The sequence below is a fragment of the Apium graveolens genome, chromosome 5 (genome assembly GCF_009905375.1).
Source record: "Apium graveolens cultivar Ventura chromosome 5, ASM990537v1, whole genome shotgun sequence".
Taxonomy (NCBI): Eukaryota; Viridiplantae; Streptophyta; class Magnoliopsida; order Apiales; family Apiaceae; genus Apium; species Apium graveolens.
In genome coordinates, this window is record NC_133651.1 from 312436571 (window position 1) to 312454176 (window position 17606).

Sequence of the window (17606 nt, forward strand, 5' to 3'; positions counted from 1 at the left end):
CAAAAGTACAAAATACAATTGAAAAGATTCTTCATATGTTTCTTCTTCATTTCTCTATCCAATGCAATCTAGGATAATCTGTGAATCTTTGAATACTTCCTTGTTTGCACCAGAATGGAAATACTGCATTTTCTTGATTCCTCCAAGAGGCTGCCACATTCCAATTGTCTCTGTCAACCCATGTGCCTCTGTCAGCTTATGAATTGTCACTGTCAACTGCTATTGAACTTAGCATCCGTTGAAGCTTTCATCCGTTGATGGCTTTATGCATTGATGCATTAGCAGTTGAAGCTTTATTCGTTGATGCACTCATCCGTTGATGGATGTTATCCGTTGAAGCTTTAGAGACATCCGTTGAAGCTTTGTTTCTTATTCGTTGAAGGCCTTTAACTTATCAGTTGATACTACTTCACTTATACAAAATTACAAGGCATGAAATATTTGCAATTAGCCCTCCTATTTGCATATCCCCTAGCAGTCAACATGACTTATAATTTCCCACAATATCTAAGAATTATAACTTGAATACAGAAATTGAAATGTGCTACAATACTAAATTTATTTCTAAGTAAAGCTACTCCATCAACGGATAGACAGAATGGTCTTATCCGTTGAGGCTACTGACACTGGATTCCTACTTAAGTATTTTATTTAACTTATCATCAAACTAATACACATATTCCTAACAACTGGAAATCTGCATTTGCGTCCATAAAGGGCTTCATAGGGTGGCATCCCAATACTGGCGTGATAACTGTTGTTGTAAGCAAATTCTACCAGAGGTAAATGCTCGTCCCAACTCCCTTTGAAGTCAATAGCACAAACACGTAACATATCTTCAATTGTCTGGATCGTTCTTTCACTCTGGCCGTCCGTCTGTGGATGGTAAGTCGTACTCATATTTAGTCTCGTTCCCAAACATTATTGAAAACTTTTCTAAAATCTTGAATTAAATCTTGGATCTCGATCAGATACGATAGACACCGGAACTCCATGACGAACTACGATTTCCTTCAGGTACATATGGACTAACTTATCGAGCGAAAATCTTTCATTTATAGGCAGAAAATGAGCTGACTTGGTAAGTCTATCCACTATAACCCAAATGGCATCATGATTGGCTTTTGTCCTTGGTAATCCAACTATGAAATCCATGGCAACATGTTCCCACTTCCACTCCGGAATCTCCAATGGCTGTAGCAATCCACTTGGTCTTTGATGCTCTGCTTTAACTCTCTGCCATGTATAACATCTTCTAACCCATTCCGCAATTTCCCTCTTCATATCTGGCCACCAATAATTTTCCTTTAAATCTCTGTACATTTTGGTACTTCCTGAATGGATTGAATACCTCGAATTATGAGCTTCCTGTAATATTTCATTCTTCAACTCCGTCACCGGTGGAATCCAAATTCTAGAAGAAAACCTAAGAATACCTTGATCGTCCTTTTGCATGCACAATTCTTCACCTACCAAACGATTTATTTCCTGATCCATTACTTCTTCTTGACATTTCTTTATCTTTTCTAACAACTCTGGCTGGAAAGTCATACTATACACTTTTGCTTCATCAGGCTTGCAAACTCTAATTTCCAATTCCAATTTCTGGAATTCCTTATATATTTCTTCGGGTACTGATAACACATTTAACTTTTTCTTCCGACTCAATGCATCTGCTACAACGTTCGCTTTACCAGGATGATATTAATCGTGCAGTCGTAATCCTTGATTAATTCTAACCATCTCCTTTGCCACATATTAAGTTCCTTCTGTGTGAATATGTACTTCAAACTTTTGTGATCCGTATAAATCTCGCATTTTCTCCATATAGATAATGTCTCCAAATCTTCAAAGCGAAAACTATGGCTTCTAGCTCCAAATCATGAGTGGGATATTTCTGTTCGTGTGGTCTCAATTGCCTTGACGCATACACAATCACCTTATCGTGCTGCATCGGAACACATCCTAGTCCTTTATGAGAAGCATCACTATAAATTACGAAATTCTCTTGATCGTCTGGAAATGACAAAACATATGCCGTGATTAATCTTCGCTTCAATTCCTGAAAACTTTCTTCGCATTTATCGTTCCATATAAACTTTTCATTCTTCCGTGTAAGCTTTGTCAATGGTGTTGCAATCCTTGAGAAATTTTGAACGAATCGACGATAATATCCCGCTAATCCCAAGAAACTTCTTATCTCTGTTGGTGTTCTCGGTCTTTCCCAATTTGTAATTGCCTCAATCTTTGTTGGGTCCACTTTGATCCCTTCATTACTAACTATGTGTCCTAAGAACTGAACTTCCTGTAGCCAAAACTCACACTTCGAAAATTTAGCATATAACTTCTTTTTCCTTGAAATCTCCAAAGCTGTTCTCAAATGTTCCGCATGATCCTCTTCCGTCTTTGAATAAATCAAAATATCGTCTATAAACACAATAACGAACTTATCCAAATATTCCTTGAAAATTCTATTCATCAGGTCCATAAACGCTGCCGGGGCATTTGTTAATCCAAAAGACATCACTAAAAATTTGTAATGTCCATACCTTGTTCTGAAAGCTGTCTTCGGTATATCCTTTGGCTTAATCTTTAGTTGATGATATCCCGATCTTAAGTCAATCTTGGAGAAGTACTTGGCTCCCTTCAATTGGTCAAACAGATCGACAATTCTGGGTAACAGATACTTGTCCTTGATTGTAAGCTTGTTGAGCTCCCTATAGTCGATGCATAGTCTCATGCTTCCATTCTTCTTTTTAACAAATAGTACCGGTGCACCCCACGGGGATACACTGGGTCTGATTACTCCTTTCTCTAACAATTCTTGCAATTGCTTCGCTAGCTCTTTCATCTCAACGGGCGCCATTTTGTACGGGGCCTTGGATACCGGTTCTGTTCCAGGTGGTAAGTCGATTGCAAACTCAATTTCTCTATCTGGAGGAAGTCCTGGTAACTCATCGGGAAACATGTCTGGAAATTCATTCACTACTAGAATATCTTCAAATTTTGCTGACTCCTGACTTCTGTAAATCACATATGCCACGAAATGCTCGCATCCTTGCCGTAGTAACTTCTTGGCTTGAATCATCGTTAAGAACTTCTTTACTTGCTTCTGGGCCTTGAACGTTACTATCCTTTCGTCTGGCATCTTCACCATTACCTTTTTATTTCGACAATCTATCTGGGTATCGTGCTTAGATAACCAGTCCATTCCTAAGATAACGTCAAATTCTCCTAGCTTAAATGGTATTAAATCTACACAAAACTTACTACCAGAAATCTCAATCTCACAATTCCCGCAAACTTGTTTAACAGATACTCGTTCTTGATTTGCTAATTCCACAGTCATTATTTCATTTAAATACTCAACTGGACAATTTAACTTACTAACAAAATCTTGTGAAACAAACGATTGAGTTGCTCCCGAATCTATTAACACTTTAGCACATAAAGAATTCATATTAAGCGTACCTGCCACGACATCAGTATCCTGGATAGCGTCCTTCACAGACATATCAAAAACTCTAGCCCTTGGAGCCTCATTCACTGCTGGGGTAGATCCCATAATCCTCAATGCATTACTGACTGGGGCTGGTGTCTTGCAATCCCTGGCTATATGTCCTGGATTTCCACATTTAAAGTATGTAAATCCAATAGCTGGAACCTTAACTGCTGGATTCCGGATAGGCTGATCCTTGTTTGCTGGTTCTCTCGCTGGCTGATTTCGGCACTCCCTCGAATAGTGCCCTTTCTAGTTACACTTGAAACAAACTACATTCAACTTATTACAAACTCCTCAATGTTTCTTTCCACATACCTGATAATCTGGAAAAGTTAACCTCAACTGATTCGGCTGATTCGCATTAACTGGACGGTTGCCCTGGCTTCCGTCGCCTGCATTTTGTATCCTGAAATTAGAATTTCTCCCTGGCTGAAACTTGCCCTTCTTAAAATTTGGAAACTTCCCTGGTTGTGACTGACCTTCATTTCCTTCAAATTTCCTTTTCTTGTTTTCTTTCTCCTTCTGTGATATCTCACTCTCTATTTCTGCAATCATAGCCTTCTGTACAACTCCTGCATAGGTATCCAATTCAAAAATGGCTACCTTTCCTCTAATCCATGACTTCAAACCTTGCTGGAATCTTTTAGCCTTCTTCCTGTCAGTATCCACATATGACGGCACATACCTTGACAACTCTTCGAACTTACTTTCATAATCTGCCACCGACATATTTCCTTGGTTCAATTCTAAAAACTTCAGTTCCATCTGATCTTGAACAAACTGAGGAAAATACTTTTCTAAAAACAATTCCTTAAACCTCTCCCAAGTAATAACATCCGTACCTTCCAATGTCTTCACCATCTCCCACCAATAGGTGGCCTTATTCTTCAAATAGTAGCTTGCAAACTCAACTTTTTGTTCTTCCTTTACCTTCACTAAGGCAAATGCCTTCTCTATTTCCTTTAACCAAACATTTGCTTCAATCGGTTCTAAGGGACCCTTAAATTCTGGTGGGTTTACTGCCTGAAAAGTTTTGAAAGTTACCTGGGGATTGGTCTGTCTTTGTTGTTGTTGTGCCAGGTGAACTGTTTGTTGGGCCAAGATTTGGAGAATCTGGGCTATTGCTGGGTCTATGGGTCCTGGGTTTGCATTCTGGTTTGTATCATCTTCGTTGTTATTGTTGTTGTTGTTATTGGTTTTTTCATTCTGGGTGTTGGTGCGGGTATTTCTTCTGGGAGGCATTTTTCTGTAAAGAATCAAACAACTTATTTAGCTTTTAAATCAAATCATTTGCATAAAAGAAAAGTTTTGTAAAACAAAAATATCTCTTTTTGAAAACAGTTGTAACAGTTGAACTAAGTAAATTGCATGCTTCTTTACAGAATATAAACAGTTAAGGGAATAGGGTACTTGGTATCACAGGGGTATACCTGGTGCAATAAATAAGGTAAAGTAAAATAGGTGCAGTAAAGTAAGTGACAATGTTGAAAAGAAAAAGGTACTGATATATATATATATATATATATATATATATATATAAATCAAAAGTTTTGGGTAGTACAAGCGTAAAGACGCTTCAGAAGTAAAAGCAAAAAGGATACAACAGCCTACTCACTAGTCAGCATAGCTAGTCTATAAGTACAACTCAAAAGTCTACTGATACATACTACACACTACTGTACATACTACACAATCACAACAACTCTAATCAGCATTTACATCTCTGGATCTCTGACTCAACTCCAAGGAAACTCTGGTCCTCCCAGCCTCTCAAAGTCCTCCATCACCTCAGTAGCCCATCCCATAAGTGCATCAGGGCCTCGGCCAGGTAGTGTAGCTCTATGTAGCCTAGCCTCAAGAATCCTGCTTGTCACATGGATCTCCTCTCGGAGCTTCCTCACACCACGATCAACATCTGTAGTCCTGATGATATGCTGCAGCTCTCGAATCTGGTCCAACAAGGAATCACGCTCCAATAGAAGAGCCTCATACCGGTAATAAGGAACTGGGGGCAATGTAGACTGGAATGGGGCACCTGCAACTGAATGCCTAGTGGAATCTGAATCAGCTGGTGGGGGTCCTCTGACGGGTGGTCTCATGCCTGGGGGTGGAATAGCCTGCAGTGGCACGGGCTACAACACAGGTGGAGGTAGAATAGCCAACACTGGTGGAATAACATGACATGGATCTGAAGATGGTACTCCAATTGAGGGCTCTGAGTGATCAGCTGATACGGGGATGAAAGAGTCGGCCATCGCTGCTATCTGAAATCATATTGCAATATAAGAATCTCGAACCACAACGTGAATCATACTAATACCTATTATACCGTAGCACTCAACCTCTCGACATTCTATCTTTCTATTCCTTACTTCTAATCCTAGCCCTCTACCCATTCCCATCGGTCTAGGCTTGTGTCCGTGACTTATAACCTGTAGCTCTGATACCAAACTTGTGGTGCCCTCCAAACCCGGGTCAGAAATTTGGGGTCCACACACACACACCTTATTTATAACCTGCTTATAACAATAATAAAGATAATAATAATATGCAGTGACCCTACTCACCAAATACCACGGACCGCAACAGGTTAAAGTATGCACACAAGCCAAACACACCTACTTATATTAAAAACATTCAAATCTCAACTATTCAAACTCAGAACTGAGTATTAAATATTATTACAAACTTTTATAAACTCAAATTATCCCAAAAGAAGCCTACTAGCTTAACTCGATCAACCTGAACCCATAGCTCTCGCGCTGGACTGGGGGATCTTTGTTACCAACTGGTTCCTTCTTAACTGGAAAAGAACATAAACAACATCACACAAATGAGCTAACTAGCTCAGCAAGTCACAATGACAAAACTGAGAATAATGATCATCAAATAAAAAGGGTTATGATATCGAGTGCACAATGAATTATGATTTAGAATTGGATATTATATTTTCATTTTAAAAACCAAGGTTAGGCTGCTGATCAGTCACGCACTAACCCCGAGCAAAGCACACAGCACTGCTCTAACTACTGGATCCAAGGCACACATTGGCCTAACTTGACCATTAATATGGTCTGACCACGAATCTGGTCCATAATTTTATAAAAATAATCCAATTCTAACATAATAACAGAATAAACAACGTAAAGCAATAAACAGAATCATAAACAACATTGAATGTTCGATAAGGAAATGGTTTCAATCTTTACAAATGATCAGTATGGCAATTTCAAAGCTTGACTGTTAGGTAATGAAAAAATTGGATAACAAAGGAATCAATATTTCAGGGTTACCAGGAATTGGTCTTTCAAATCATAAGGTACAATGGTTTGAGTATATAAGTAATTCAGTTCAGTGTTTGGTATTTAGTTTATATGTATTTGTGGAGTAGTATCGTATGTTTATGGTTCGTATCTGGGTGTACAACAATCAATGATTTAGAAAGAATAAGGTTTACGGCTCAAGATCAATAACTGGAATCAGGGTTTAGGGTTCAATGCTTCATAACACTTTCCTGGTACTAGCTTGTTATACTTTACTCACTTTCAATCACAACTGTCTTACTCCTCGACTATCTGTTTTCCTTTCCTACGCCTTGCCTCTTTTGCTCATATATCACAAGCATCTATCAATATTTAACTCATACGATTCTATTCGACATGTACTTCTATCTACCCTTCGTTTTACCCAAATCCGATTAACGGATTGAAAGTTATACTATAAACAAGTAAACATCGAATATATAGACCGACAGTTAACCAACAAGTCACATATAGCACATACCACGTCAAATAATCAATGATATATCATTTATAAAGAAGTCTCGGGTCATAAACAGGCTTTCGGGTATTTAAAATAATTTTTAAAACATTTTTCGGAATTAAACCGGGTCGTTGGATCAATTTCAGAGTAATAAACAGGGTTCGGTTGGCCAAATCTGGCTTCAAAACAATTTTATAATAATTATCGAGCCTTGAAAACAATTTAAAATAATATTTTAAAACTCGAAACTATTTTTCGAAATTTTTAAATCATTTTTAAATAATTAAATCTAATTAAATAATTAATAAAATCAATTAATAATTAATTAAATCAATTAATCAATTAATTTTCGAATTAATTGACCAATTAATCAATTAAAAATTAACTGAAATTAATTAACTAATTAATTCCGATTTATTTTTGAATTAAAAATAATTTTTGGAATTAAAATAATAATTTTTAGAATTTTCAGAAATTAAAAACGAATTTTCATAATTAAAATAAATAGAAAATATGATTTTTGAATATTTTTAAAACAGGAATCCTAAATTTGCAAACTCTAGAAAGTTCAGGGACTGAGCTTCATCGTCCCCAATAATTGAGGTACTAAACTGTAATTTTACAGTTCCAGTCGCCGGAAAACACAAGGGTGGCCGGAGAACACGATTCCGGCTCCCTCAACTTACCATTTGTTCCAGATATACTCTACACAACACCAGGAACCTATTCATACAATCAAAACGCATCAATCATCCCTGTCCTGGCCGGAAAATGGCCAAGAACATCGCCTGTTTCCGGCGAAACATCGAAAACTTCAAAACACAACTCCCTTCGATTCAGACATCCTCTGTTAACGAGCTATATACCAATCGATTGCAAATTTCATAAGGAACACAACCCACTATAAATTAACAGCTAATAACCCCTAAATCAAAAAGCCCAAAATTTCAATTGAAAACATTCATAGGGGTTATAAACCCTAATTTTAAAATTCGAAGATTAAACTCAATTTTGAACATGTTATTGAACTCCAAATCAGACATATGACATATGAAAATCATCAGGAAAACATGCTCTACAACATGCAATCATCAAATCATTCAAATAATCATCCGAACAAAAATTCATATTTTTAATAAAAATAATTCGAAAATAAACAAATATCCAGAAAATAAACCTTGATTTCTGTAGGTATATGGTTCACAGAATCTGATAGTACACCTCAAGACCTTCGTTTTGAGTACTCGAGCTTTCTAAACGGACTCCGGTAACACCTCAGATTGTTGGTTTGATTCTCAGAAAAGTTTATGAATATAAGTATTTTCTCTGGAAATTTTTTTAATTACTGACTACAAATGATTTTTGATACGGAATAAAATACGGTAAAAACTATTTATAATTACGGAAAATTAGTATCCCGTTGGATCATTCCGGATATAAAATGGTACGTTTATTTATAAAAACTGATCCAAACGGTACCGGTTTTCGGGATAATTATCCAAATCAGTACAATTTATACTGCGGTCTTGGTCTCAGCGCCTGATTACACGTATTACGAGGTGATAATTGTGATAGTTTAATAAAAAGATCCCGTTTATCAAAAATACGAGTTTTATTGATTTACCGAAACGAATAATATATCGAAAATGTTGCGTCGGGACCCGCGCAGGACAAACCGTACACCGGGTCGAAAAAGTCGAAACATAGAAAATTCTCGGAATATTGCAATTAGGTTAGGAAGGAGTTCTCGGAAGAGTTTCGGGTTATAAAAACGTAAAAACGGATGACGTCAGTTGGTTCCCATTTGTATACAATAGTTTTTAAAATACTCGAAAAAAGATTTTATAAAATCCATATAATTCCTATAAAATCATAAATCATCATAAAAATAATTAGGAAGATATGACAATTATCTATATTTTATTTTGGACATATAAAAATTAAAATACTCGATTAATATTATTTTCAAACATCTAAACACATTTAACACTTAACAAATAATTCACAGAATAAATACTGAACACATATAATAATTATTTATTAGCAAAAATAATTACACGATATATCCCGGATATTACACTAATAACTTAAAATATTAAAAAAATAAACCTATTTTAAAACTTTAGGTTATAAAAATGAATTTAAATAATTAATTATTTAAAACTATAACTAGCTTCGAGTTTGAGTCGTGCGGTTCTGCCCTGCACATTTTATCTAAACGGGCTCACACTTATGTTCGAATGCGACTCGTACATGAATTTGAGGCGAGTAGTCAAGTTGTTAAAAGAGTTTGAACTCGAGCTGCTTACATGAATTCGACTTTGTTTACAACATAATCTGTCACCATTTAAAATGGATAATAAAATTAGTCAGTCTATTCAAATGCTTGCCAGTTCCATGAATGTTCATACTGCCAAGGAAAAATCAATGTCATCGGCCCCCAAGCATTTAAGAATTTTTGGAGTCTTATGTGCACTTTAACCATTTATAATTTCACAACTATTTTTAATTATATGGAGTTAATTTTTATGAAATCCACTATTTTATTGGAGTTTTGAAGTTCATTTATTTTTATAAATAAATTGTTGCAAAATTTTTCATTTTGTGAATTATATTTTACGATCATCATTATTTTAATAGAAATCTTACAAATATCATACATATTTCAATTAGAATATTGTCAAATTCTGCAACGTTAACATAAATATTTTTTAAATTAAGTGTTTTCTGCAGAATAATATGTTTTGCAATATTTAATTGTAAATTATAAAAAATTTGCAAGATTATGAGTAAAATAAAAATATTCGCAGAATATTATTCGTAAAATAATAAATTTTGGAATGTTTTAAACATACTCTAAAATAAATTGACACCTATCATTTGAGATTAGTTTTGAAAAAGAGAGTTCTAACATTTTTCTTTTTTGTTATAGAATTAAAAAAACATCAGAATACCCGATTGTCAAATGACAATACCAATCTGCAATTGGTTCTGCATCACTACATGCAAATCACATAAAACATAAGTCATGAAAAGTCAAACATGTATTTTTTATTTATATAAGTCGAGGAAATGGAATAAGTAAAATAAATTTAAACAAGATAAACACATTAATTGAATATGATAGTAACATATCCGATTGATTGTCAGTCAAGTAGCAGTGTTCTTAATGTCAGTAAGGCATAGGGTCAAGCAACATCAGTTGTATCTTTCATTAATCTCCTTTGATTATCCGTAATTAACTAATGAAAGACTGTTAAAACCAAAATTACCAATTAATTAACTTCCCCCAGCTTTTCTTGTCTTTACCTTAACTCTCAGATCAGTCATTCCACATCGAAAACACACCAGGATTCGAGCCCTGGACCGAAGAATCGCCGGACCATCCTGCTGTGTTATAGCTTCCCGATGGCATATCGTAATCCACCTTAACCATCCCCAGCTCCTCAGTAGACGAACCTCCAACTCCCCCGCCATTTGCTGCTGTAGAATGACCTAAATATCCTCCAGTACTGAAACTCCCGTTACTCGAACTTCCATTATTGTCCAACACAGATGATGATGAACCGATATTCATGAACCCGTGCAAATACGAGGGATTGTTTTGGAGGTAACTATTGTAGAGCTGAGAGTTATTGTAAGAATCAACGGCAGATTGTTGGTGCAGCTGCAGCTGTGTCTGAAAGTAGCTCTGGTTGAACTGATGCTCTTGAGAATACTGCGAAATCTCGGGGTTTTGCAAGGTAAGTAGAGGCTGTGGTTGCTGATCATATGGTTGTTGCATTAAAGAGTGATAGGCTTGTAGCGGAAGGACTGTGCCTGAGCTTGAATTACCATATTGAAAAGCTGTTCCCAGAGCTAACATTTCTTCCCGTTTTCGCGATGATTCGATTGCTTGTGCTTCTTTTAAGCGTTTGGCTGCTCCACCTCCTATAGGTAAAGAGTTGCTTTCCAGGATGCTCTTTACATCATACCGGTTCATGTCGAAATTTGTTACTGCATTTAGGCCTCTAAACTTAATTGCCGCGATATCGTAGGCCTCCGCTGCTTCTTCCTCGGTGCCTGAATTATTAGTACAAAAAAAACAGTAAATTTGACAAGTAATTAACTTTAATTATTCATGTCAATATATATGTGTAAATTTATTTGTGCATGAAAAACTGAGGTTCTATAGAGTACTCACTGAAAGTTCCCAAGTAAAGATCCTTGTTTCCGGCAACTCTGCCAATCCTTGCTTGCCATCTTCCATGCTGATGATGCCTGCTACCATCAATTCATGAAAATCGAGTTTACATGAGTACCACATATGTATAAACATAACAAATGCCTCTTGCACTGCATGGCGCATCAGGTAGCTACAAGAAACAAGGCCTTTACCGATTGACATAGAATGACAGTCATATGATGTGCGTTTGCAATACCTTGTTACACCACGGTACATGGACGCTCCCCTGGAAAAGCCACTACTCTTCCTATAATTTGGAACCCGAAACATTAATTATATTAAAATTAATTAATAAATTATGCATGAGAAGTGAATCTGTTAACTAGAATAGCTACACCAGATTTTGCAGTCTGCAGGTGCACAGTGACTGTATATATAAAGTTAAAAAGAGCAATATTAATGACAATGATTAATGTTCTGTATTGTAAACAGTACAATATATAGTCCTCGGTATATTATATTATGTTATGATGCATAAACAAATGAGAGAAAAATCATTTACCAAAAAAGAACATGTGCAAGTACTAAGAAATATCTAGAGCAATTAAGAATATCTCAAAAACATACAAAAGTAAATTACCTTCGAATGGAAGCTACAAATTCTTGCCTGGTCATGTTTTTCATATCATCAAGTTCCTTTTCGTAGTTAGTAATCTACAGAATAACTAGTGATGAGTATATAGATAATTTCCTTAATCAAGAAATACTAGACATCTATAATCCAAGGCATACGTAAATTAATAGTTCAAACAACACTCGAGAAATACGAGACATCTAAGTCATACAAGCACACTACCAAATTAACAAGCTACAATACCGGAAAATTTGTGGTAGTAGATGTTCCCCAGTATTTGAGTGCAGCCATATCATAAGCCCTAGCTGCTTTCTCTTCTTTGTCATACCCACCTGCCCACATTTACATATTTTTTTCAAAACTGACAACTAAAAAGAAACGGAGGAAGTATCGATCATATTGTATGGTACGAGTAAAAAGAAGAATATGAAGTTACTAACCCAGGTAAACTGCCAGTGATGAATGATAAGAAATCCATGAGCCAAGCACACAAAAATGTTTGAGACATGGTTAGTACACAATGAGTTATGGAAAATAAACAATAAAATCAAACAAGTATCAAAAGTTTCATTGTAATTACCTTGGCGACCTTTCCTTGATTGCCCTTCCCTTCTACAACTATTATCCCACAGATGAGCTTCATACCTTCCAGTCCATCTATGCCTATAAGGGATGCAAGGGGAATGCGAGGGCGCGCACACGCACAGAAAAGAAGATAATAAGAACATACCTATAGTTCTCGAAAATATGCAAAAAGTAATTTAGTTTTGTTATGATTAGATATACGAACACAAACCTAGTGACACCGCGATAAATTGATGTTCTTTGACCGAAAGTATCCAATGTTCTTCGAGGATTTGCATCAACGGGAATAATGGCAGTACTATCGTTATTTTCTCCACTAGTTTCACACTTGGACTTGTTACCACTTCCCATAGACAATGTTAGTGACTGTAAATTGCTTGCATTTTCCGGAACATCATATGAATGATCCGGAGGAGCCACTGCCAAAGGGTTTGGAAGCTGTAGTAAATTGTGGTTGGTATATAGGTAATCAGATTCACTTGCATGGAATTCGTTGTTATACACAGCTAGATCTGATGATGATTGGTTTTCTGATTTGCTCACGCCAAGAAAATCTGCAACTTTTGGTACTTCACTACTCACTTGACCACTAATCATGTTCCATTCTGCACAATTTCAGATTATACTGAACTAATCAATTACAACCTAAACCCGGTCATTAAAGAAAAGAAGATTTATATATATATATATATATATATATATATATATATCTTCACTACAGGAAAAACGCACATTTCAGTCGGACACGATATGTACATGAGGTATAAATATACATATATGGTTTTGAAATTAAGGTAGTTTTAAGTGGAATTTGATGAACCTATGTATATTTGTGTGTGCAAGAAAATTGAAGATAGCAAGTAGAGTTACACTACAAGAAACAGAGTTATAACAGACAGTAATTACCTTGGTGTTGGAAAGGGCTGTCATCATTGTCAGTGACTAACCCTAGTGAAAATTGTTGAGAGTGATCACCTGATGATGAAGTTAAGTGAGTTTGCAAAGAAGGATTAGGAGGAGAGAATGGAAAAGATAGCCAGTTGTTGGAATTCATATCTTGATAATTTCAATCAAAATCCTCCTGCAAATTTATACACATAGAAAGAAAATAACAATTCTATGAGAATCATAAAATTTGTTTTCCTTAAACAGAAGACACAAAAAATATATTCAAGTACCACTAGCTAGGGTTTACCCTAAATAATGAAGATGGAGTTCAATATGCACTTGTGAAGAGGGAGAGTTGGAAAGTTAGATATATACTAATATATATATACAAGTGTATATATATTTTTTTAATCCTGCAAGTTCAATAACAAGATTTAGTATAAAATATGATCAGTTCACTGACAGTCAATAACAATTGAATGCTTTATTGAAGAAAAGAAGACAAAAACAAAAAGTAAAATACAAATTAAAAAAATGCCAGCTAGAAGCTAAAAAGAAAGAGAAAAAAGGTTAAATAAAAAAGGGCACGAGTGTCTTAATATAATAGACACATGCAGGTGGACCATCAGTCTTTGTACTAGGACAAATTTTCCAAGTTGAAATTATATTAAGTTGATGTAAGTAAATTAACAACTTGGGTTTATTGGAACTCTCCATTTTTCTTGGTTAGTGTAAAAATTGACCCCCAGGAGTCCAGCATTCCCACACTACGCAAATCATCTCATTGGACTCACAACTCGATTATCAACGCACAACTACCGACCTTATTCTTCAACTCTCCTATTCAAAACTATTTACCTTTCAGTCTTGTAGTAGTAATAAGCAAGATAGAGTAGTAAATTTTAGAAAAACACTTTCACACTTTAAAATTTTTATGTAACTAAAATTTGAGTTACTTTTAATAAAATTTTGGAAAGACACTTTTGTGTTCAAGAAAAATTAGAGTTCAGAGAAACGTTCTCGAGAATGATCTTAAATTTATATAAGCAAAACGGATTTTCTAATGTGTTTGGTGCATTTTCATTGGCGCTCTAATCATATTCCCTGCATTTACAACAACTCCACCAATAAAAATGCAACAAACTCATAAAATTTAGTGCTTATTGTGTGTCATTGGGCACATATTAAAAAGACCGATAAAAATGCACCAAACTCATAAAATTTAGTGCTTATTGTGTGCCCTCGACATAAATTAAAAACACAGTAAGGAAAAAGGGTCATAAAAAATGATCACTTATGAAATGAAGGTAAAAATGACTACCGAACGTCCAATTATATCGGTAGTATAAAATCGGGTTGATTTTGACCTATCGAGTAGGATAAAAACAAAAATAACCACCCCAAATGACCGACATATTCGATTGTTTATGATATTACAGTTTGCTAATATATATGTTATATGTTACGATGGAATGGCATGTCATACTAATTTCAACTGGCTAAAAAGAAATTCGGACGTAAATTAATGTTTATCGCAATTGTGCAAGTGACTATCTTCTCACAGATAAAATGGACTTCAGCAGCGTGCATTAATATAAATATCACTAAAAAAGATGTCATTTGTTATTAGAATAAAAAAGATCTTGGTGCGTTAATATAAATTTCATCAATTAAAAATAACACTTGTCATTTGAAAATACTTTTATGATCCTTTTGAAGTATGTAACATTATTTTTTATAATTTTAATTAATTTTTATATAAGTAAAATTTTATTTTAGGAAGCACACGTCTTCTTCAGTAAGCTTAGTGAATCTCATCCTGCTTATTAGCTGGCTACCATCTTAATAAACAGTTAAACACACACCATCATGTTGGATAAACATCCATCCCCTCCATATGTGTGTAGTACTGTAGGATGCATGCACCACCATACACGCAAATTATGAACTTATTTAATTAACACTCCGAATTGTGTGGTAAATTCATGTATCTAAAATACAGGACCTATCTGATAGTAAAAAGGTGAGATTTAAAGTGTCATATATATTTATCACCGGAAGAAAGAACAAGTTTTTTCAATTAGGATATATTTGAAACAGATGTTTTTCGGCATTACAAAAATAACTGTCCAAAAAACAGTTATATTTACTTAAAATACAATTGAATTCGGTTGTATTTAACTAAATATAACCGTTTTTTGGGACGGTCGAAAATGTTCGAGTCATATTTAGTATAAATATAACCGGTTAAGCGATCAGCTAAATACAATAGCGTAAATACAACCGTTTTCGGATATGTGGCGGTTGAATTTAGTGACGCCTCTTAAATTCAAAGAGATATGGTTGTATTTGATCCGGCCTTTTGTTGTAGTGGAGTATTTCATTTTACAATTTAAGTATCATATAGTATATTAATAAAAAAAATGTTAATATAGCCATGCATCTTAGTACTATTAATGAAACCCTATGTGCACAATTCAAGTAGCAGAGGAGGCTAAGTTGGGTAGCCATCAAAAGCTAGTGTAGCTGTGGATCCCCGAGCATCTGCACACTCTGCAGTATGTGTGTGTGAGTGTGTAACCATATTTCAAAGTAAACATCCGACATATTTAATACTTAAATAAACTTGATTTGATCAGTAACAACTACTACTCCTCCTCCTACTAGTTGAAATTTTTCCCACACCAACAGTTTTATATTTAAACATAACACTAAGAGTTCATCATCGTATACAGCTTGCTGAAGTAGTATAATAATAGAGAGTTAATGCTGTCAAATAGAAGAGAGAGAATGAATCTGTTTAGGTTTCCAAGTAGAAATCTGTTGACCATCTAATCGGAAACCGCACTATTCAAAGATAGGAGTAATAAAAAGAGATATTTACTGTCCTTGTTACTCAATTTTTCCTAATTTAATTATCATATCTGTCCTCTATTTCTTTAAACAAATAGTAGCATACTCTCCCTTAAATTGTAGAAAATGCTTTCCAGTACACACAGTAAATGTGAATTACTACTTTCTAAACTGTTCATTACTATTTTTTAACTAAAAGATGTTTTAACTTTGAATTAGGCTAAGATAAAATTAACACATTGTATTTAATCAAACCATGTGAAAAATAAACAATGAATATATAACAACAAATAAGATTGTAAGGTAAGAAAAAACATGAAGTTCAGTGAACTGATTTGGGATCATAGAGTTTGACATATATTTTGTTAATCGGTGATCATGAATCTAGGTCATTTACGGCATGGTGGATGCCATTACACTTTAATATTTTTCTCCTAGTTAGGTGATCTTGCTAATTCATGTGACATGTGATATCCTATACATATCTACTTAACTACATTTATATGTCCAAATAAAACAATGGTGTTAATATTGTCACCACTATGTATATTACTTAGTACAATATTACATCAATACAATGAGCTGCAGGTATGTATAACTTAGTTATAAGAATATTACATTTTTACCACTGTATTTTCAAATAAATCTATAATTTCTTATTACCAGTTGTTTTTGACATTATACATGAACAAATAAAATCACATCCAAACATAGAGGTACATACATATATGACCACATATATATAAAGAGTATATAAAAAAAGGTAGGTTGACTGGACCTTCACCTACAAGGAGACAAGAACCCATGTCTTAAGCTTACTTTCCATTAGGATATAAACCCTAATAATAATTATAATTGTAAAACCCTTCTTCCAAAAAAATGAGCATTGTAAAACCCTTCTTCCAAAAAAATGAGCATTCATTAAACAATTTATCCCCAGGAAGAATAGCTATTAACAGAAACAAGAAGAATAAAAAGCTAGCAGAAAAGAATGAGCTTATTATCTGACACACAACGGAGAGAAGAAGAATCTCCTTTTTTTCTCTCTCTTAAACTCTTTTTCACAAGAATGGTGTTGGAAAGTGAGTAGAGAATTATAAAAGGTTTTAATTAATGAAGGGAATTGGTACCGACCATTTAAAGCAAATACTAAGTTTAGATTATATAATTGCTTGTTTCAATATTTGCTGTAAAAATAATCAACTTCTATATTTATG

At 34.7% G+C, this 17606-nt stretch overlaps 1 protein-coding gene across 1 annotated transcript; it reads right to left on the bottom strand.

Annotated features, from left to right (window-relative positions):
* Positions 1–10415: 10415 nt before the first annotated feature.
* On the bottom strand, positions 10416–13718 carry LOC141723290 (AP2-like ethylene-responsive transcription factor PLT2). The gene is made up of 9 exons (XM_074525090.1): positions 13555–13718; positions 12860–13253; positions 12644–12726; positions 12504–12512; positions 12307–12395; positions 12070–12143; positions 11686–11736; positions 11448–11524; positions 10416–11326 (listed from the first exon to the last, which is right to left on the bottom strand). Exons 1-9 carry the CDS (start codon positions 13700–13702, stop codon positions 10587–10589), a joined length of 1665 nt encoding a protein of 554 aa, XP_074381191.1. The 5' UTR covers positions 13703–13718; the 3' UTR covers positions 10416–10586.
* Between the last annotated feature and the right edge of the window lie 3888 nt (positions 13719–17606).

What these genes read in the sequence shown, in the direction of transcription:
- LOC141723290 (XM_074525090.1), bottom strand. Translation starts at nt 13,702, where the DNA reads ATGAATTCCAACAACTGGCTATCTTTTCCATTCTCTCCTCCTAATCCT. An exon ending in ATTTATCGCGGTGTCACTAG is followed by an intron (nt 12,727 to 12,859) that starts GTTTGTGTTCGT and finishes CATCCCTTATAG; the next exon opens with GCATAGATGGACTGGAAGGT. An exon ending in TCTTTACTTGGGAACTTTCA is followed by an intron (nt 11,327 to 11,447) that starts GTGAGTACTCTA and finishes CTAATAATTCAG; the next exon opens with GCACCGAGGAAGAAGCAGCG.